General features: G+C 34.6%; 1 protein-coding gene across 8 annotated transcripts in view; it reads left to right on the top strand.

Moving 5' to 3' along the window:
- The window catches only part of MARCHF1 (membrane associated ring-CH-type finger 1), an 852,478-nt gene that overhangs the window by 510,886 nt on the left and 317,247 nt on the right, over positions 1-24,345 (top strand). For 4 of the 8 annotated variants that reach the window (XM_055111978.2, XM_024928548.4, XM_063603974.1 and 1 more), the window contains one exon: positions 15,223-15,371. In XM_055111978.2, the coding sequence (XP_054967953.1) occupies positions 15,261-15,371 (111 nt within the window). In that variant the 5' untranslated portion in view covers positions 15,223-15,260. Of the gene's footprint in view, positions 1-8,155; positions 8,232-8,664; positions 10,653-13,244; positions 13,341-15,222; positions 15,372-24,345 lie in introns of those variants that run through there. The other 4 variants (XM_055111976.2, XM_055111979.2, XM_063603973.1 and 1 more) reach the window with 3 other exon arrangements.

Below are 24,345 nucleotides of genomic sequence, written 5' to 3'. Positions count from 1 at the left end.
TGGATGTACAAAATTGAGTCTGCTCATCATATGAGCAAATCTGTTGAATTGCCCTTGTTATTGGGATTTACCACTGCCAAAGGTCATGGAGCATCTCTGTGACAAATTTTCTAAAGAACAGCCTTCTGTTTATACCTAGCTTCTCAGAAGCCATAGTTAAGCTTGCATAAATGTCCAAGTTATCACAGAACTAGATTATGCTTGGGGAAATAAAGCATGACACCTAAATGTTACCAAACTCACTCACGTAATCTTTGAACTACACATGCACTCCTGGCTTTTTCTAGCTTCTCTAGAGATCTTTTTTTGGGGGTTTTTGGGGGAGAGCATGTCTAGTAGAACCTTACTTATTCTAGGCTATTGTTTGAGGGTTTATGCATTTTATGTGTATTATGAATTAAATTTAAAGAGACTGTTAGACACATTGTAAATGGTCTATTAAATATTAGTGAAAATAGTGCCATCAGGAATATTGCAGGAAAACATGTGTCATGTTATAGCTTCCTATTTCACATGGCCTTATTCATCTTTTTTGAAAAAAAAATTCCTGAAGTTGGACACTACTTGCTTGTCTTTGGAATGATATAATGTCCAGCAAAGTCTCTTTTTATTTTATCGTGTCAAAAAACATTTTTTTTAAAATCACCATATTCAACTTTTGTCTCCACAGTGAAACAGAATATATTTTAAATGTCAAACTTATCTTCAGATGGATCTTCACAGATGCTGTTTTAAAAGTTACTATTCACATATCCAAATTTAGGTCTCATGGGATCGGCTCCAAAGTACACATTTGTATGTATGGGTATATATAGATATATGTACACAAATACATACATTTGTGAAATGATGAAATTGCACAGTGAAATTAGAACTCTTTTAAAGCTCCTAATGTTCGATGTATTCAAATTACGTTTTATTTTTCTCTTTTAGAATCAACTGTTGAATATTTTCTACAATATATCTTATATTTACTAGTTTGGTGCCAACATTCTGTTTGTATTTAAAGAGATTTGCAGTTTTTGTCATATCCTCACAAATGAACTTCTCTCTGTATGATTTTCATTTTAATTTATATTTTATAGTATTCTTATGTATTTTTCATGTAGACAGCAAAATAGTATTCATCATTGGGTCATAAATTTTTCTCATTAATTTATGAAAAAATTTTTCTTTATTTTGATACTGTTTTTCCTATTTTGATATTGATATTTGATATTTGAATGTTGAACATTATTGAGTGCTATGATCTGTTCTTGGTCCTGGAGATATAAAAGCCCCATTTGAAATTGCCCCCATCCATTTCTTGGAGTACTCTCAGAGAAGGTGGGGAGGCAGACAATTAACAACTAATAGTAATGCAATGCAAAAGGCCCTCTGGTGATGGAATAAACAAACTACCAAGTTCACATAGATGGGGAAACAGGTAAGTAACCAGGCAAAATATTGCTGAGCTACTGATGAAGTATTCTAGTGTAGATAGCATATCCACAAGTGTGAGAGTATGAGGCAGGGAGAGAAATAACAGGGAAATGAATAGAGAAGAGGAGACTACTCACCCGAAGAATAAGCTTCTCAGGAAAAAAAAAAAAATTGATGAAAGTTGATATAGCTATTATCACTTTGAATTTTGGATGTTTGTTTATAATCAGTTAAATTGTGGTATTTTAAACTTAGATACCAGTGAATATCTATATTAATATTCTTGGAATTTGAACAAAGTAATTTCTGGGAATGGCAAAGCATAGTGTGTGGCAAATTAGCCTACTGCAAAAAAAGAAAGCCTTGGTAGTCAGTATCTGAGTCATTATTCAGGTAAAGTGTCCCTGAAGAAAGGGGACCGAGTATACAATGACATATTCATTATATTTCTACCATTTGAATTAATTCTAATTAGATTATATATAATAAGTTTATTATTAAAATAAGTAAATTCTACTATATTATGGATATGTGTGTCCAATTAACTTCATATATGGAAGGAAATCCACAGATAGGCCTCCATATATTTAGTGTTGCCAAATTTATATTTCTTGTCATTATCACCAGTTATCTAACAAAGAAATTAGCTGGCAAGACTAACTGATAATACATTAGTACTTTATCTCTTTTTGTTGTCACTTTATGTAAATATCATAGTTTAAAAAGTAGATGAAGAAGGAAGAGGGGGATTTTATGTTGGGCGTCTCAGACCACAACTGATAGTTTATGCTTATGAGGTGACTCATGGCGAGTCCCTAGATGGTTTACACTAATGAGATGACTTAGGATAAAGTCTAGCCGTGCCAGAAAGACTAACCATGTGATTAGAAATTTGAGTCATGTGATACCAACCTAATCTCCAGGCAATTTAGGGGGCCTGGAGACTGAGTCATGTGAGTGATGATTCAATCATGTCTAGGTAAGTCACCAATAAAAATATAGGCACCAAAACTCAGGTGAGCTTCCTTGGCCGGCAGTACTTTTTGGTCATTGTGATACTTCATTGTTGGGAGAGTAACATGTCCTCAAGGTCTGTAGTAGTTTCACTTTTGAAAGCCTTCTATATTTCTCCTTATGTCTTTTCTTTGGGTAGTTCTAACTTGATTCCTTTTGCTATAATAAAACTGTAATTTAAAGTACTGTGCTTTCCTGAGTTCTATGAATTGGTCTAAGTGAATTATTAAAACTCAGAGTGCTGTGGGAACCCCAATTTTACAGCCAGCTGGTTAGAAGTGAGTGTGGCCATGGGGACCTCTGGGCTTCTGGCTAGTATTTAAAGTGAAGGTGAGAATTTTGCCCTTAACTTTTAGTTTGACTACCTCTGGGTAAACAGTTACCTAGACATGTATTGACTTATCTGCTTTTGTATAATTGATATTTGAATAATATATAATTCATAATATATTATTATATATATTATATAAACTACTACAGTCCTATTATATGTATATAACTACAGCTTTATAATCAGAACACGTAATTCCATGTAGTCTCTTTTCCCAACTTGTATGCTATTTTCTCTCTATTTTCATTCTACATGTATATTTTGAAACCTGAAATAAATTACTGTTTTACCTAAAAAAGAATTCTTTGAATCTTGGTATATAATACAGTTTAGAAATATATTTATCTGAGTGTAGTTTTTATAATTTGAAAAATAATTTTGAGAGAACTATATAGATTTTTGGAATAGTTAAAAATAGGTAAAAAAGTTGAATACCAATGGCTAATGATGTTCAGACATTAAAACATGCTCAAGATTACACTAAGTAAGTAAACATAAATACTAGACATTAAAAAAATTAAATGATGTTGTTAATTGATTTCTGAGTTCCCTAGAGACCAAAGTCAAGAAGAAAATATATAACTCTTTTAGAAGAGTTACAGTGTCAAAAGATAAAAATATCTCTTTGGTTCTGAGAAATTTAGTAGAAATTTCAGCTGTTACTATGGGAAAGGAAAGAAATGGAGGTCCATGTTACCTTAATATGGGCAGAGACAGAAGGAAAAATTGTATATGACTTTTTTTAATCTTTAGGGTTTTGCAAAATTTATCAGAAAAAAACTATATTCATATAAACGATAAAAATCCCCAAAATAAACCTAGACATTCAGGCAAGTATTTAGTTACATTTTCACATGTTAACTATTTAGATTTTATATTATATTAAATAATAAAACAACCCCACCCCAGCTGTTGTGCTTTTAAGTGAAACAATAAAATGTATGGAAAATATTTATATTAAATATTCACTCATGCCTATCTGTTATAAAGCCATAGATCTTTCATACACACTTTATAGGTAATGAGTGATGCAATTTTCTTGAAATCAACTCAAAGAGCATGACAGAAATAAAACTGATCTTCCTGGAAGCCATTTTTTTCAGGCTGCATGTGGCTAGTAAAAACTGTATTTTAGAAATTTTTATGCAAAATATCTAATCATTCCAATGGCTTTTCAGATGCAGACCATAAATCCCTGGGATGGATTACAAAGTTATTACAATCAGAACTTAAATCCACATGACAATACAGTTTCTTAATAAATCTATGTGAAAAAATAAACTTACTATTGTATCAAGTATCCTTGCTAAACTTATTATATTCAAAAGATGTTTCACACTGGAAAAAGCTGTAAACCCATATTTTACTCAGACACTTTAAGTGTGTTCATAAAGGGCTACTCAAGAAACCCAAGCTTCCTTTTCTTTGCCCTTCTTATACACTCATAGTTTCATGCCTTTGAGAAACAGAAGCTTGAGAAAGTGTGTATGTCAGATACACATAGCAAAACATATTCTTAAGGCATTGCTTTAAATTCTGTGAATTTTAGTTTCATACCAAATTCCCTTATTTAAAGAGAGATGGGAGTGGAACCTGGCTTATTTTAAGTCCAGAGGTGATTACTTTTGAAAAATGAAACAACTTTTATTTCACTGTTTAGTCCTAAATCAGTGATATATGTTTTTCTTCCAGTCTCCCATAGTTATTTTTCTTAAGAAGGTAAAAAATAACTCCACTCAGAATTTCTAAGTTTATCTGTTATCTTTCCTTACAATAAATGCCTAAACCATATAATTTGGAACAATTTGTTAGTGTTATTAAATCATCAATTAGCCTTTGGACACACAAACTTTTCTACAGATTATTGCTTAGAACTGTATATTGAAATAAGATGTAGTTTTCACCGACCTGAAAATATAATTCACATTTTTTAAATAATATTTTTTAAATTTTAGAAAACTGCAAACCTATTACAAGGAGTTCCCATATACTCTACACCCAATTTCTCCTATTATTAACATCTTACTCTGATATGGTACATATTTATTACAATTAGTGAATCAATATTAATATGTTATTATTAACCAAAGTGCAAACTTCATTCATATTTTTTTCATTTTATCCAATTTTTTAGCAGCATCCTATGCAGGTTGCATTACATTTAGTTTTCAGGTCTCCTTGGGTTCCACTTAGCTGTAACAGATTCTTAGACTTTCCTTGCTTTTCATGTCCTTGACAGTTTTGAAGATTATTGATCAGGTTTGTTGTAGAGTGTTCCTCAATTGAGATTGTTCTGATTTTTTTTTTCTGATGATTAGACTGGAGTTATGTGTTTTTAAGAGGGAAATCGTTGAGGTAAAGTACCATTTCCAACACATCTGAAGTCAATACATCATTTTGATTACCTGGCTAAGGTATGTTTTTCAGGTTTCTCTACTATAAAGTTATTTTTCTGTCTTTTCATATTGTACTCTTCGGAAGGCAGTTTCTATGTACAGTTCACAATGGTGTGGGAGGTTATGTTCCTCCTCCACTTTTGAGCAGAGAAATGACAGTTCTGCACAAGAGATTGTCTTTCTCCTCCATTTATTTCTTTATTCAATCATTCATTATATCAGTATAGACTTGTGGGTGTTTATGTTATACTTTGGGTCATAATCTGTTACTACTTTATTTTGTTGCTCAAATTGTGTCAGCTTTGGTCATTGTGGAGCTATTTTGTTTGGCTACTGTGTCTCTTTAATATATGCCCCAAATTGTGTTTGGTTTGTGTCTTGTTTTGTCTTGTTTTTAAGCATTTCCTTACTTTCTAGCGCTACAAGTTTCTCCAGGCTCATCTTGTATTTTTCCTACCCTAGCCCCAGAATCAGCCATTTATTAAAGCAGCCCTGGTTCCTTTTACTGGAGAATAATATTAAAAAGCAAAATCGGGGCACTCGGCATATTTGTTGCCACTAGGGTATCATTGTTTCCGGGACCCGTCAAGTGACACAGCAGTGAGATATGAATGTATACTAACCTAAGCGTATATACGTGTTATGTAATCACATTTATCCATATTAAACTAAACATGAGTTCATACTAATGTCTCCAACTCTGACCCATTATTACATGGCATATGCTTTTCCACTTGCTTATCTGCAACCTCCCACTCCAACAATTAAAAACCTGATCATCTGCCAAACCTCTGTCTAATTGTTCTGTTCTCATATGCATTTATAGCACTGTCAGAGTCATACCTCCATAGGGGACCATGTTATGAACTAGAGCACAGTGCTTATGTACAATATATTTTGCCTTTAACCTTTCAGACTGCGCTCCTTTCTAAAGGTACTTAGCTTAGGTCATCACATTTTCCCTCACCATCTTCAGTGAGGTGGTTCTATAATTCATAATATATGTAGATTGTATTTTTCACAGCCTGCTTTCCATCCTGGGATCCCTGAACTCGAAATGATGTGTTTTAATTTTCATACATTAAGGTTTACACTTTGTGCTGTGAGGTTCTATAAGATTTTCACAAATGCTTAGGATGACATATCCACCACTAAAGCATCATACAAAATAGTTTCACTGCCCTCCACTGATCATTTTACTGCTGCTATAGCATTATCTTTTCTAGAATGCTATATAATTGGAATCATACAGAAAGTAGCACCTTTCAGTTTGGCTTTTTTAATGTAGCAATATGCATTTAATATTCATTCATGCCTTTTTATGGTTTGATAGGTAATTTCCTTTAATTACTGAATAATATGATGTATGAATGTACCACAATTTGTTTATCCATTCACCTATTGAAGGGCATGTTTGTTGCTTCCAGTTTTTGGTGATTATGAATAAAACTCCTATAAGCATATGTGTGCATGTTTTCATGAGACATAAATTTTAAAAATCAGTTGGGTAAATAGCTGTAAGTGCAGTTGCTGGATTGTATGATAAGATTATGTTTACCTTCATTAGTAAACTACCAAATTGACCAAATTGTCTTCTAAGATGGCTGTACTATTTTGTATTCCCACGAGCAATGGAAAAGAATACCTGTTGCTTGGCATCCTTGTCAGTATTTGGTATTATCAATTTGTTGCATTTTAGCCACTCTAATAGGTATGTAGTGGCATCTCATTGTTGTTTAAATTTGCAATTCCTTAATGACATACAATGTTGAGCATCTTTTCATATTCTTGGTATCCATCTGTATATCTTCTTTATTGAAATATCTGTTCAGATTATTTGCTTATTTTTATTGGATACTTCACTTTCTAATTGTTGAGTTTTAAGAGTTCTTTGTATGTTTGGAATACAAGTCCTTTATCCAATATGCATTTTGCAAGTATTTTTCCCAGTCTGTGGCTTGTCTTTTAATTCTCTTAAGAGTCTTTCATAAAGTACAAGTTTATAATTGTAACAAATTCCAACTTATCAACATTTTTTCTTTCATGAATCATGATTTTAGCGTTGTATCTACCACTTCATTGCTAAACCCAAGGTCACCCACATTTTCTGTTTCTTTGTAGAGGTTTACAGTTTTGCATTTACATTTAAGTTTATGATTCATTTTCAGTTAATTTTTGTGAAAAGTATAAGATCTGTGTTGAGTCATTTTTTTGCATATGAATGTCCAATTGTTCCAGAACCATTGATTGAAAAGATTAGTCTTTCTCTTGAATTGATTTTGGTCCTTCTTCAAAGATGAGTTGACTCTATTCATGAGTCTATTTCTAAAATCTCTGTTTTATTGTCTTATATAATTACTTTTTTTCCAACACCACACTGTCTTGATTACTGTAACTTTATAGTAAATTTTGGAACTGGGTAGTGTGAGTTCTCCAACTTTGTTTTTCTTCAGTATTGTGTTGACTGGTGTAGGTATTTTGCCTTTCTACGTAAACTTTAGAATAAGTGTATCACTATCTATAAAATACCTTTCTAGGATTTTGATTCAGATTGCATGAAATGTATAGCTCAAGTTGGGAAGAATTAATATGTTAACAATGTTGAGTCTTCCCATCCATGAACACAGAATGTCTCTGCTATTATTTAGATTTTCTTTGATTTTTAAATCAGTTTTACAGTTTTTTATATAAATCCTGTAAAATTGTTATATTTATACCTAGATAATATTTGATGCTGTTAAAAGTATTAATTTATTAATTTCAAATTTCAATTGTGCATTGATTGTATATAGGTATACAGGAAAGGTATACAGGAAAGCAGTTGACTTTGTATATTAACCTTGTGTCCTAAAACACTTCTTCTGCTCTATTATCTCTTTTTTCTTCTTCTGGTATTCTGGTTATACATATGTTACAAATTTAAAAATTATACCACAGTTCTTGGATGTTCTGCATTTTCTTTTCTCCATTCTTTGTTCTCTTTTCATTTCAGTTCTGAAGTTTCTCTGTCATCAAGCTCATTGACACCTTTCTTGGGCACTTCCAGACTACTGATGAGCCCACCAAAGGTATTCTTCATTTTTGTTACAATGTTTTGGTTTCTAGCCATTTGTGGATACTTTCTTAGAGCTTCCTTCTCTCGGCTAACATTTCCCATTTGTTCCTGATGTTGTCTCCTTTTTCCAGTGTAGTCCTTAATATATTAATCATAGATATTTTAAATTCCTTGACCTATTATCTGTGTCATATTTGATTTGGTTCCAGTGCTTTTTTTATATCTCTTCACTGTTTTTGCCTGCTTTCTAGCATGCTTCGTAATTTTTTGTTGTTGTAGAAAGCCAAACATGATACATCAGGCAATAGAAACTGAGGTAATGGGAGTTTCTGTGTTATTCCGGCTAGAAGTTGGGCTGTATTTAATGTTTACTCTAGGTATAGAATTCTTGTAGTGCCCTACTATTTGTCTATCCTGTTGCCTTTGGGCTCCCCAAGTACTCCTCCACAAAGAGAGTGTGCATCTTGCAGTTCTTTAAGCTATACATCACTGTTTTACCTTAAGCCTTGTTGGTATCATGGTAAGTTACAGTAGAGGAGAAGTATTCTGTAACTTTATGATTCAATCAAAGTCTTTTAGTGAGCCTGTATTTCTGGGCTGTGGCCTTCACAAGTTTTTCTTAGCTTCCCTCCCCACCATAGGCAGGGCAGAAAGAGTAGAAAAGCCTGGAGTGGAAGAAATGCCCTTCATTCTGATGGGTTAGTAAACCTCTGCAAGATATTTTCCCTTGGAGAATAAGTCTTTTTTTGTAAGACTGTTTGGGGGTATTTCACGGTGTTTGCTTATCCTCTTCCCCTGCTAGTACCACCATAGTATCTTTCTCAGATATTCTCATGAAATATAGATAAGTTGCCTAGCAGTAAAACCCAGGAAAGTGTAGAGTCCCCACTAATAATGCAGCCCCCTGGAAGTCCTCACTTTCAATCTAATCCCTACTGTGTCTCCAATAATATATCGAAGATACAGCTTAAGAATTTCTACCCCGTTAGGGCTCCATCAACTTCTCTCCATGTATTCTGAAATCGACCATAATTCTCTATATTTTCCTCTCTCCATATTTTTGGGGTAGTGGTTTGTTCTGCAACTTCAATTCTCTAATGGGTCCAAGAAAAATTATTTTCAGGTTTTATGCAGCTTTCTCATTTTATAAGAATGGGAGTGATGACTTCCAAACTCTTTACATGTCATAGCTTAAACTGGAAGTCTCTACATTTCATTTTTATGTCTACAAGATTGGCCCAAGCTGTGTGCTGAGTTCCACACTAACACAGTCAATTCCATAAGGAAGGTTTTCAGTCATCACTTAAGAACACCAACTGCCCCATCTCTGGGTGTAACTATTTATGTGGGAGTTTCATTCTCTCTTTGGGGTCACTTACATCTCTTAGTATAATGAGGATTGGAAGAGTCACTATTGTTATAGTTTCTCCAAAGTTACCTACCTAGAAGCCTCTCCTTCCTGTTCCTGAGGATCTCCAGGACAGTGGCTCATATTGCTACCAGTACTCTCTTTTCAAAAAGCTTTTCTCGCCCGGGCATGGTGGCTTATGCCTATAATCCCAGCACTTTGGGAGGCCGAAGCAGGTGGATCACCTGAGGTTAGGAGTTCAAGACCAGCCTGGCCAACATGGCGAGATCCTGTCTCTACTAAAAATCTAAAAAATTACTGGGGTGTGGTGGCGGGCACCTGTAATCCCAGAAACTTGGGAGGCTGAGGCAGGAGAATCGCTTGAACCTGGGAGGCAGAGGTTGCAGTGAGCCGAGATCACGCCATTGCACTCAACCTGGGGAACAAGAACTCCATTTCAGAAAAAAAAAAAAAAAAAGGTTTTCTCTCTGCACTGCCTCAATAGAGGAGAGAATGAGAGCCCTACTTCCTTGTATTGTGCCGTTTCTTCATTCACCATCATGCCACCTTACAAGGTGAGGGTAGCTTATCTGAATTCATAGAAAGGTTAGTGGTTTTAAAAGTAATTGCAAGGTAGAGGCAAAATTTTGTAAAAGAAATCTGTACACTAAATATATATTTCAGATAGTCTAAGCTAAAAGCACCAAAGAATTTAAGCCTTCATTACAAGTCATGATTATTCAGAAAAGAACTCCTCTTTACCTTCTTATTCATTGTATCATCAACAATTACTTATCGGATTCTATTTCAGTTGCTCTTCCACATCCTAGAATACAACTATGAACATCTCTCTCCATTTGAGACACCTAACATCCTACTCGCAGAAATTAAAAAGACCCCCAGGACACATCTCCAGTACATAGCAATACATTTATAATATACAGTAATCTGTTCTTGCAGAATTCAACCCAAGCAAGAAGTCCTTAGCGGTCATTGGAACCCCAAGTCTTTAGGAACAATTCATGTGTAAGGACTGTGTGTGAGCACGTGAAAACATCCACTCAGAGGTCCACAGCAGCAGCAAATGTGAGTGATAGGCATGAATGTTAGAGTTTTCTCAATATATAGTGAGTAACTCTTAGAACACACACAGGCTCACACATTTTCACTTCTCTAATTGCAAGTTGTTCCTTTCATAATGGAAACTGAACTTTATTATTATTTAGGTGATGGGCTAATAGTTGAGACATGTTTCTTAATGACACATTAGCTAAATAAATACATAAAATCTCTAAAATTTTCCGTTTAGCAGCCCTTCACATTCTTAGACAAGACCATTCTCAAGTCTCAAATTTGAGAATAGGGAAGGTGGGCACTTTCTCAGTTCTATGCATGTGGTAAAGAGAGGGAGCATTCAGCTTAATCATAACTGCACAACTAGATAAGATATGGAATGGGCAAATTTGAGGAAGGAAATAGTTGAGGAGACAGAGAGATAAATAGAGGTAGGCAACTGCATTTTCCTGTGGCAAACAAATCTTTGCGTTTAAGATTAAATTACATTAGCCTTGGGGTAAAATAAAGTGAGTAGAATAAGCTTCACTTGGAGAAATCAGCCCAGCAGGGCTGCCAGGTTGCACAATTCTAGGCGTACCATGCTCATGGTGTTTAATATGAAAAGCATTCCTTGGAGTACAGTGCCATTTACATGGATTGCAATGTGGATGATGCCCCCCCTCCCTGGAGTTGTGCAACACAGCTTGTAGTGACAGAAGCCTTTAGAGTACTAACAATTTTAACTTTCATGTAAATTACTTGTAATTGTTACTTTCTTTGGAAAGTCTTCCAAAATCAGCCATCCCCTGCATCTGATGCTAAGTTAAATGTCTTTTCTCAACATTTTCATATGCTCAGTATACTGCTATCATAGCTCTTATCGCACTGTCTTACAAAAACTGGGTTACTTCTCTGTTTCCCCTCCTAATTGTAAGCTCTGGGTCTTTTCTCTCTCTGTACCAAAGGTTGCAAGCACGGTGTCTGGAACAAAGAAAATGTTCAGTAGATGTTTCCTGAATTAAAAGTAAATTATTCTCCACAAAATACACCCAATTTCTTGGCATTTTTTCCTAATATTAATTTGTTGTCAATGTAGTTCGCAGAGAATGCACTATGCTGCTATTTACTAAATTAAATATCTGCTTGAAGTAGCATATTAAAAATTAAGCTTAGTTAAATCTCAATTTCCTGTGATCATTATATAAGTTGCTCATTGCTGTATCTCATATTAGCTTGGTTCAATGACTAGATAGCAATTAACATGAGTGCTTAATGACCACTTTCCTATTTTGATATATTACTAATGATACTTACATTTTAAAGTGCTTTGGGGTTAATTATAAATGCTTATAATTTGCCTACCCTTCTGGCTGACAGCACATTCTTACACCTAAAAATATGATGAGTACTCCAGACCTGTGTAGGAAGAAGGCTGGTCTACAGAGGCTCAGGAATCAACATTTCAATTCTTCAGTTCTCTCAACTCATCTCAACTATTTTTAGAATCTATATTGTAGCATCGATAATGCAAAAAAGAAAATATTTTTGAAATGTGATCCAAACTTTAAGTGTTTTGTGATAACAGAAAAGAACATATTGTTATTGGGCAATTATAACTCTCCCTTACCAACAGGGATTTAAGGGGTAAGGCAATGGTCTTTCCTTGTTTTTTTTTTTTCTCTCTCTCCCTTCTGATTTGCACCTATACTCATGCTGCTTCTTTTGAGACTATTTATTTATTTATTTATTTATTTTTCAAGACAAAGTCCTGTTCTATTGCCCAGGCTGGAGTGCAGTGGCGCCATCAGCTCACTACAACCTCCACCTCCCAGGTTCAAGCAATTCTCCTGCCCCAGCCTCCTAAGTACTAGCTGAGACTACAGGCACATGCCACCACGCCGGGCTAATTTTTTGTATTTTTAGTAGAGACAGGATTTCACCATGTTGGCCAGGCTGATCTTGAACCCCTGAGCTCAAGTGATCCTCCCACCTCGGCCTCCCAAAGTGCTGGGATTACAGGCATGAGCCATGGTGCCCAGCCCCTTTGGAGGCTATTTAAAAATTGACTTCTCCAGGAGATGATGCTGTGATTCTAACATACCTGACAACTCAGAAGATGCATATTATTTAGAGGAAGTCATTAAACAAACTTTATCTCTTGGATATGAAATGAATGTCCAGATGTAGAAATGCAACTATCACAGGCATTTTTATTGTTTTCGTAGATTCTACATTAATATAATAAAAAGCTGAAGTGAAGCTGTGTAGTTAGATTGCTCTCTCTCATTTCACACGCTTAACTATCTTTATAAACATTCCAATAAGTTCAAACTAAATTATAAACTTTGCAGTCCCTAGCAATGTATCTCGTTTCTTGTCTGCTTTCTTAAAATAGTCTGTACAATGTCCATGGATAGTATTCAATGATTATTATTAACATATTATGTATATTAAAAGTATGTATTTTAACTTTCTGAATTATTTAGCCTAGCTAATAATCCTAAAATAAGATAATGACAGTTATATGCAATAGAAAACTAGAATGCAGTTGGCATTTTGTTATAATACTTCAGCAGGTGTAGCCAAAAATTTATAGCTTTTGTCATGATGATTTGTTGACAGCTGTCCAGCAAAACAGTTCGAAAAGATGATTTGCACAGGCCAGCTTCAAGGAAGACATGATTAGGGGGAGCAGGCAGTCACCTTGGAGTTGTGCAAGTAAGCGTACAAATCTAAAAATTAGAGATCAGAAAGATCCCAGTGGTTCATGGACTTTAAAATTCTCTAGAATAGATCGATGCACTGAACCCAAATCACATCAAAAATGAAAGTTATCCTCTTCTTATGACTACTATTCCTGCTTCAGTACCTAAAATATATTTGTGGATTAATGTTGACTGAATATAAGAAATGACAAAGCTACTGCCACCACAGCATCAAAAAGAATCTAAATGGGAAATAAGAAGTTGGCTACCTTTACAAACACATCTCAGAATGGATACTGATGGTGTCATAATTTTGTGGGCCACACAATTGTGTTCTTCATTCATGAATGAATCTAGCATTTTATTATAAGTACTAAAGTGATATTTAATTATAGAGTTAAAATTGACAAAATGGTAAATAATTTAGAAGTAGAACATTTGTTTATACTTGATTAAACTGTTTTGGTCATTATGTATCATTTCACTCCTTGCCTTTGAATAAAGATCCTCATTTTCATTTACTCTTAGCACACTTCAAGAAATGCAATTAAAAGCTGATGAGTAACCAAGATAGTGTTACTGGGAATGAGGAAATATTTACTTTCTGTAGAGTGCAAATTAAATATGCAGATTTTGTATTGAATAGATCACAATGTTACATAAATCTCAAGCAATGTGTTTGAAAGGCCAAGCACTAATAATTTGTTGCCCATTCAAACAATTGTTTTCAAGTTCCCTTTATCATTTCTCTGTACCTCAATTGAATGAGTCACTCATATTAGATTGCTGGTCTTATTAAGAAATCCATTCTGTTGAGTATCTTAGACATTTTTAATAAAAGATCTTTTTTATCACTTTCGTATTTACATTGTTCAGATGCATTTAACTTGAGTATTTTGTCATTTAGATTAATAACTCAGAAATCTGTTAGTGCAACCGTTCTTATGTTACTTTTCTTAGTGCTATGAAATGTGCAGTTTTGAATCTCTGAAATGTTATAAACGACCAGATTGCTAATTGCTTTGGATGCTGTGAAAAATAATTACTCCACATTATTTTTGATATTTAATTGACAGTGTAATGCATTTAACTAAAGACCTGCAATAAACTATTTCTAATTACTGAGGGTGGTGGAGTGGAAAAGTAGGCTGTAAAACTTTACAAGGGAAACAATGTTTCTCCATTATGTTAAAAGTCATTGTTGATATGACTTTTTCAGAGACAAAACATTCCCCCAAATAGGAAGTTCTAGAAGTCTAGAAAGAGTTGTGGAATATTTCTACTCATGACATAGTAAGGATTGTTTTAAATTATTACTTTTGAATAGATTGTACTGGTGATAGATGTCATATACTTAATTTATTATACTTGCAGTAAATTTTTTTTCAGATGGCAGAACTTTATGAGAGAGAAAATCATGGCACTGCCAGAATGAGTAATATTTGTCACTGGCCTGTATTCGATTTATTCGGCTTCTGTAGGACATTTAGCTGAAAAGCTCTGCCAAATTTTAGATGTCATTGAAATATGTAGATATTATCAGGAACCAGGTCTGTTCTTATTTCTTGAAGTAAGGACTTACTGTTATAAGCTGATCTCTGAAAATAACACTTAGAACCTGGCACAAGGAATTCTCATTGTCTACTAGTGTCACAAAGAGAGATATAAAAGATGTTAGGCCCTTTGAAAAGATGTATACTCTTTCTATTGTCCTGTGACTCTAGGATATTAGTAATAATCAGCATATTCTTCTTTTCCTCCTTGTAACCCCTGGTTTTTTTAAAAAAGTCTCAATCAGTGTTTTGTTATATTGTTGATTTAATTTTGATTATGTGTATTTTCCAAAACACAGCTAAAATAAGTGACCTGTTTCAGGGAATGTAAATTATTTTCAGAATTTCAGAAATTGAAAAGGGATAAGAGGAAGGAGAAAATGCTGGGCTGGTGTGAAGCGATAGCCCGTAACCCTCACAGAATTCCAAACAACACGCGAACACCCGAGATCTCAGGGGATTTGGCTGACGCGTCACAAACCTCCACACTGGTGAGTGGAAAGTTACTTTACCTCAAACTGGCTTATATGTAAATAGAATGCTAAAGAAATGTGGAGAGGATGACCTTATAAGTAAATGTTATCATTGTTTACAACAGTATTTGCATTTGTATTATATAATAAGTTCATATAGATTTGGTTAGTTAGTAAACTAATAAAAATACCTTAGTGACATATAATATTAGAGTTTAATTCCAATTAAACAACTGTTTCTCTTTTTGTTAGTTTGGACATCATCCATTTATTATGTTAGTGACCTTAAAAATATTTAAATTAAAGTTTATGTTCTTGGATTCTATACTGCGTAATGAAATCTTTGGAAGAAAAGTAAGTACAGAGTCATCTAAAGATGATTTAAAGAAAATCAGAATCCTACTTTCTGTATTTTTCTATATTTTTTCTAAAAATGTCTCAGTAATAGAATCAAAAATTATAATTTTCACAACAAATTGTGAATTACACAATTGCAAAAATAATTTGAAGACCAATTCAAGAATGTGCTCCTTCATGTTTTGTTTTCTGCGATAAGTTTAAATGCTGAGCTTTAACTAGCTATCATTTTCCAGGGATTAGGACAAAGCACTCATTAGCAAAAGGAATTTTAAATGTTCTTTGTTTCGATTTGGCTGTAACATTCTTCATTTTAATTTAAAGGAGGAAAATTCCATTCGGTTTCCAGGTTTTAAACTAATATTAGATATATTTTAATGATTGTTTTACCTTTTTACAAGAATGAAAGTGTTTTGATTAGCCTGATTTATTAGCAGTTGAACATATAAGTAAATATGAACAAAGAATCATTTAGGGTTTTTTTTTACTGTTTATTTTGTTTTATTTTACAATTTCTATTATTTGACTATCTTAGTATGTTTGGGCTGCTATTACAAAATACCATAAACTGGTAACTTATAAAAAACAAAAATTTATTTCTCACAGTTCTAAAGTCTGGAGTCCAAGATTAAGGTGCTGGCTGTTTTGGTGTCTGGTGAGGGCCTGCTTTTCTGATTCATAGATGGTGCCTTCTCACTGTGTCCCTACATGTTGGAAGGGGCAAACAAGCTCCCTCAGGCTTCTTCTATAATGGCACTAATACCATTTATGAGGGCCCCACTCTCATGACCTAATCACCTCCCAAAGGCTCCACCTCCTAATACCATCACCTTGGGGGTCAGGATTTTGACATGAATTTTGGGAGGATACAAATATTCAGACCTTAGCAGTTACATAGAAATAGCGACCTTGAATTAACCTTAGTGAGTTGATATTAAGAGAAATCATCTGAAAGAATAGGCTTTCACTTGATAAAACATAGAAAGAGAAGTGAGGATCTTGCTTAAATCCCACCCTTAGATTGTAAGGGGAGGGCTGATGATATGGAGAGATGTGTGCAAAACTACTGGATATTCAAAGTTTTAGGGAATGGTTTCCTTTTGAAATTGTCATCTGCGTTATCTCGTCTCACTCTAAAATGACTTATGTGTTACACTTGGATAGCACAAAACTGTGGGGCATAAGTTAACAGTACTAAAACATTGTATTACATAATATTTATGCGTACAGCTGTACTTTGTCAGGTATCATACTATAACCAAGCATTTTTAAGTAAGAAAAAATTACTGCTTCTGTGCTTTAGTGCTTAACTCCTATTTCATGGAATCGTAGATCAAAAACCATAAAAACTGTGAGCAAATTTTTGGACTGGCTTTCTGCCTATAATTGGGTAACCTAATAATAAACCTAATGACATCTTCATTTTACAGCTTGCACCATGGCCCAGGAAAATTAATTGACATTCCTAGTGCCACTTATCTAGTAAATAATAAAAGGGTTACTGGGAATGGGACTTCTCAAAACAATGCTTTTTCTACTACACCTCATAATCTCAATTTCTTGATGACATTTTCTTCACATTCAAATAATTTTAATATAAAGAAAAAGATATCAAGTTACCAATGGAATTAAATCCAGTAATTAAATCTAATGCTGTATTACAGGGATAACCTCTATACACTTTAACATATAACCCCCAAATCTCAGTTTCTTAACATATAAAATAAGAGATTTCTTCCTTGTGTTATGGGCTGATGTGTGTTGGCCAGCTCTCCTTGGAGGTTCACTGCCAAATCATGATTTAAAAATCCAGACTCCTTCCATCTTTTGATGCTGCCTTTGTAAGCACATGGTCACGGGGGAAATGGAAGAGATTGTGTGGAACATCGAGCATGGGCCATTATGGAGCAACCTTGTATGCAAGGACGTCCTTCCATTTCAGGCCCAACTGAGTTGCAAGGGAGGCCTTTCTATGTGGCCAGGAAAAGGAGATGGAATTAGTGGGCATCTAGCCCATCTCTGCCACAGTCCATTTTACCGGCCACCAGATATTCATGTCATGTTCCATTATCTCCAGAAAAGAGATTATTACTCTTCACGAGTGACAACTCAAATTCTTTCAGTCACTAATTTCAGCACAAATCCGCGATCTCTGGTTAGCCATTGTCCTCATCAAATGATGAAAATGAATCACCCATGAACAAATTACCTGCATTTTGCAATCCACTTCCCACACACCCAATATAAAAGAGAAGCATAGGAAAAGGGAATCCACAATAAACCGTGATTCTTGGATAGAGAAAGAATCAGGTACACATATCAATCACAGGCACAATCCTGCTGGAAAGACATTATAAAGTCTCCCAATCTAGAGGTCAGAGAGGATCTTTGAATAAGCTCTGACCACCTCCCTGGGATATCTTCCTTGTCCGTAGTTCCCTCTAGCCACTGGAAATGACTTCTCAGATGTTTCTCTTTTTCCGTTATTCTACTTAACCATGTTTGAAGTGCCTATTGAGAACTATATTACCTTAATTTCTTTTTTCCTGTTTGGGGAAGATAATGGGACCTAGAGTTATTTTAAGTTTTAAACATTTAAGTGTTATATTCCGGAATCATGGGGTTTTAGTACTACAATTCCCTGAGATCTTAGCAGGGTTTGCCTTGAGTCTGTTACACAAATGGAACTTTTCACTGGACCTTTGTTGTTCAATGCCTTCATCAATGTCATGTTCCACCATTTGGGCTTTAGCAGAAGCCAGCCATTTTGCTCAATAGTCCTGGAAACTTCTGTATTCTGTTTCTCTACGTATCTGCCTTCACACTAGCCACTCAATGTTTCTCTTGTAATACCCTGCCAAACGTAGCCAGTAATAGTCAACACACACTATTAAAGTTTTGTTTTCCAATCTCTTTTGAGTATTGCCAGCCCAGCAGACTCAGTGCCTCTCTAGTTAATTCAAACAGCAGTTTTGCCAAGAGTTTTGACAAAACATTATGCAACTAGAAGGCTTTCTACCTTTGAAAGCAGTTTCCTTTCTGCCCATTGCCCAGCTATTAAAGAAATGCTGTATATTTTAGATTTTTGCTATGGTAGAATAGGCTTTGGCTTCAAATTTATGTATTTCAATAGCATAAAAATTGGAGTACAGTCAGGAAAACAGAAAGAAAACCAGCAGTTTTAACAAACAGAATAATATAATATGCAAAAGTATTTAATCTGGTATTGGAAAGCTAAAATGTCAAAAAGGTTCACAAGTTTAATGTCTGAAGAAGTAACAACCACTCATACAGAAGAGTGACAGAGGGAGGAGGCTGGAATTGTTAGAACCTGAAAGGCTAGAGGACAAGCCCCTCAAAACTGTGCCTCGGGCCTCTGAGGAGGAGTACATCTCCCCAGATACAGATACCTCAGGGGTTCAGAGGTGGGATCCTGTGGATCTAGGGCCCAGACCCCTGAAGGGGGTGCACTGCTCTATTTTTATACATCTGGGGTGGTGGTGGTGCAATAAAGATAGTTCAGCAAGTGTGAAATAAGCTTAGAAACTGGACCCAACGTCCACTGCTGATCTAAAGAAGCATTCCTGGAATGAGACTGACAGAAACAGGATAAACAAGAATGAGTCCTTTCTCCTCCTGACCTCTAGTTGCCTTCAGGACTACCATTGGCAGAACCCAACCAAAAAGTTAGTGGCAAAGAAGAAATCTGGTTTGAAGGCTCCCAGCTTTAGGATCTTGAGATAGAATATAGAAAAATGGGTTTAGGGCCAAGAGGTAATAACTTAGTAATCAGTATAGAAAGTTAAGGTTAGGAGCCTTAATAAATAAACTCAGACATTTCAGACTTAACATGATAAAGGTTTGCTTTTGCTCACCAGTCACTCTGATACAGATAATTTGACACTCCAACCAAAAACAAAAAAAATGCAGAGTTCTCCTGCTGCTATTATATTATAAATATGGCTTTTGAATTTATCAGAGAAGAGAAAGAATGGGAGTGGGTAATCATGGAGATATATGGTTTAGGTTTGGAAGTGATATGCATCACTTCTACCCTGATACCTTTGGCTGGAAACCAGTGACATAGACTAATGGATCTGTAGGAATGATGAAACATACAGTCTTCTTATATAACCTGAATAGGGAAATTGAAAGCCTTTAGCCAGCCTCTATCACAAATGCATTCCTTCTTTGGTAAGTCGCCTGCTTATCCTACATTTCCATTGTATATACCCATGCTTTTATTATTACTATTTTGCTGTCACCCATATCAGTTGAGGCTTTCCAGTACAAATTATACCCATCTAAGGATGATGATAATAATGATGGTGGCTGATTATTATGTTCCAAGAACTTTTCTAAGTGTTTTACAAATATTCTCATTTTTAATACTTACTACAATCCAGTTTGGCAAGTGTGATAATTACCCCCATTTTATAAATAAAGAATCTGAGGTATAGAGAAATTTAAAAACCTGTCCAAGGTGACAGGTAATAACTTGTGAAACTGGGATTCCAACAGTCCAATCAGTCTCAATCTAGAGGGCCACTCTATCACGTCTTTCTCAGGTTAAGGGGAAGAACACAGTCATTATTTGGATTGTACATATTTGACTAAACACAAAGATTATAAATGAGATAATAATTCATTGCACTGTGGCATAAAGACAAATAGGATCTTTCCTTTATAATCCAAGATTATACATATCTACTGAATTATTTTCTGCTCTGCATTGACTGACTTATAGCCAGTCTCACAGCCGCTTTCTGTATAGAATTCTCCATAACTGACCTGATTGAAAAGAGTATTTTTTCCTTTTTTAATCTGTAGAGCAATTCATACTACCTGTGTTTTAAATTCGGAGTATATTTATTGAGCTGAAAATCTTTCATAATGAATAATAACCTTGAGGGGTTTGGAAGATTATGCTTATTAAGCACATATCCTCACAATTGTAACCTAAGGGCGGGAAGTGGCCTCCTCTTGTATGACAGCCAGGGGAGAAACCTCTCTTTTAAATTTAGTGTAACACAATTTTACTCATTAAAAACAAAAACATCTTATACCGACTATACCCTTAAGGAATTTACTGAATCAAATAAGAGTTTCAATATTAAATTTAAAATGAGAGCAAAGGAGATCATAAGAATCAGAAGTAAGAAGGTGAAAGATTTTATGAGGATTAGAGTTGAAAAATCCATGGAAGTCAAAACAAGAAGATTAAAAAAATGTCATTTTAGATGATCAGCAATGACTCTAGAGAAAATTACACTCCTATAATCAATTATGATTTTGTGAGTCTCCAAATAGACGAGTTACAAAGAAAAAAAGAACAAAGTGTCACTCTATGTGTTTGATAGAGGTGACTTGCCACTTTCAAACATATATTCATCAGCTCAGAGCACACTTTCTTGCCTGTGTATTAAATTCCAGGATGAGATGCTTGTTGCTCTAGAAAAAAATTAAAGAGGAGAAACTAGATAAGAAACTCTCAAGGAGAAGTATGTAATACTCATACATGAAATTAAAATGAAAAATGATTTGTAATCAGACATATACAACTTTTCAAAGCAGTCTTTATGTCCATCATTTCATTACAGCTACAACCCATTTTAGTCAGATGCACACAATGCAGATTTCATTATTCAAACAGATAATAAAATAGGACTGTTAAGAGTTTAGGCATTACACTCCAAATCATAAGAATTTAGGTCTTCTAATTTTTAGGTTATTTATACACAACACGCATTATAAGAAGTTGATACTGTTGTTTGCACAACACTAGTGGAAAGACTATAACTCAGCCGGGTGCAGTGGCTCATGCCTGTAATCCCAGCATTTTGGGAGGCTGAGGCAGGAGGATCACTTGATGCCTGGAGTTCGAGACTAGCCTGGCCAACATAGTGAAATCCTGTCTCTAATAAAATACAAAAAGTTAGCCAGGCCTGGTGGCAGCTGCGTGTAATCCCAGCTACTTGGGAGACTGAGGCAGGTGAATCGCTTGAACCCAGGAGGCGGAGGTTGCAGTAAGCCAAGATCTCACCACTGCACTCCAGCCTGGGTGACAGAGTGAGACTCCATCTCAAAAAAAAAAAAAAAAAAAAAAAAAAAGGCAAACTGTAATTCAAAAAGATCAAATGAAAAAAAAGGTAGTAGCAGGTAAGAAGGGAGCATTGGTGAGCTTGGGTTCTGTCAGATTTTAAATGCCAAGATTTTTCTAATTTAACATAAACAATCTCTAGAAATAAAACAAATTTACTGATAATACATGTTTTGCAAGTCAAATTTTCAGCTACTGAACCAAATACCTTCTTACACAGCGTAAGTATTAATAAAACAAGCAGCTAAAAATAAACGTTTAATTTTGTCATAATCTTTTGTTTTCAAAGTAGAGTAGATGTATTAAAAGTTAAAGTTTCAAACTTATGAAATGAAAGATCAAGAATGAAAAGTATATACTTTTATTTTGACTTTTAGAAGTATGTAAATGAATTTTATGTTTTAATTGAGGAATCTTATCATTATCACCTTATTTGTTGTTCTAGTTCTTGTTACTCATAGGCCATTCAATTATCCTTTGTTTGAAGCTAAACCAGCCCACTTGGGTATTTCAATAGTACGGATGAAAGCAGCCCTTGGGCTTGAGATTTTTTTTCTTCTAGAATCCCATTCTTTGTTATTTCATAAACACTGCCATTCTCTGGATATCATACAGAAAACAATCTGGCTTTCACTCATCCCATTGTGCTCTGCTCAAGCTGTTTATGCATTCCACAAATTTTATTAAGTTTTTATTATATTCCTTGAGCAGAGCACATGAACTGAGCAAAAGTGAGATTGTTTTTCTTATAAAGCTCTATTAAGCACAATATCTTGTATATTAAACCTTTTCTGCTTATTAGAAATGCCATATGCCTTAAAATATGGAAGAACTAATCATAAAGATCAAACAAGTCTGAGATGGTTTCTGTGATCAAAATACATTGTAAAAGTTTCAGAAACTAAAATGATTACAAAATTACCTTCTGTTATACTAATATTCTGCCTTCAGTAAGAATCTAGAATATTGCAGATAGTTTCCCCAATGCATATGACAATGAAATGTAAATTTGTCCTTACAAAGAAACCAAATTTACCAGTTAATATTTACCAGTGACATCCTCCTCGCTCTCTTCCGAGTTGTTCCCATCTTCTACTTTTAGTCTATTACAAGGTTAAAGGAAATCATACATCCACCTACAGCAAATGGACCAGAATTGCCCCGCAAACATAGCCTCTGTTGGAACCCAAATAAATCGTAAACAGAAAGAGGAGGTTGAGTATATTAAATTTCTCAGTAAACCTATTGCCTTATTTCTAACAGACTCACCCTTATTTCTTTTAGTCTCTGAGCAAGTGGGCCAGTTTATTATACAGTGGCCTTAATGCATTCTGAAAATAAATCAAGTCAGAGCAGATAGAGTTTTCAGTTGCGGTTCCTCATTTTTCTCCCTCCTTTTAATTCTTTCTTATTCAATCATGTATCAGTTATTGTTTCCAATTGCTATTACAAAGCCTTTACTAAGTACTGCCAAAGCAATGGTGAATGAAATCTAAATTTTTATTAGAATAACCATCACAAACAAATGAGAGAAATTAAGCAAAAGACGTGATGCCTTTAAAGAACTTTGATTTTTGTAAGAAAGTAAAATCATTAAAAATATATCCCAATGGTTGTTATGGAAACAGATTGAATTGAAGAATGCGAAGGGGAGACTGATGCTTTAAACTTCACACCATGAGGAAAAAATTACATTAGCTGTGCAGCTTAAAGTATCGTATTAACTTTAATTGTATAGTTACTGAACAATGTCAAAACATGATTATTCACAATAGTAATAATTGATCTAAAAATGCTCCTTACATGAATAAATCATTTCCTCTACGGAGTAAAGTCATGAGATCATGTTCACAGCTGCTCTTTATCAAAATGTGTCATGTCTGTGTGCTTAACTTAGATATAAATGAAGTTGTGAGTTCCTCCGAAAGATGTTTAATTCTTATGGGTTGTTTAATTCTGCTATGTGTGTATAGTGTTTAGAACACTTTAGTTTTTTAAGATCTTAATTTCATTTTCAGAGGATCAGTGGGTGGGTACTCAAATAGGAGAGGCCTTACGTGTGTATATGTGTGTGTGTGTGTGTGTGTGTGTGTAACTGAGGTGCATTGTCTCTCCCCATTCACAGATAACAAAGATGCCAAAGGTTTCTTCTTTGTCTTTGGTTTTGTGAGAATGTTTTTATGTTTTATAAAAATGGAGCAGGCAGGACAGATTAGCCTTGTCTTTGTTGAGTCAGCTTGGTTTTGCCTCAGAATAAAAATTGTAACTGGAAATAAATGGGACCTGTTAGAATAGGACTACATAATCCAGAGCTGTTTCCATGTAAAAGACAAGTGAAATAAATAAATTATAGTTCTCAAAGAAATGTATATATCAAGGCACAATAATTAATAATACAATCGTAATATTGTAATGCTTTTTCCAAGCCAAAGATTTTGGATGTTTACTCTAAAAGTTCTCAGTAACTCTGAAAGTAGGTAATAACTCTTCTCCTTATACAGAGAGAGAAATTAAGGTCCAGAAAGATTAGAAAAG

Source organism: Pan paniscus, chromosome 3 (assembly GCF_029289425.2).
Source record: "Pan paniscus chromosome 3, NHGRI_mPanPan1-v2.0_pri, whole genome shotgun sequence".
Classification (NCBI taxonomy): Eukaryota; Metazoa; Chordata; class Mammalia; order Primates; family Hominidae; genus Pan; species Pan paniscus.
This window is presented reverse-complemented; position numbering and strand designations above follow the sequence as displayed.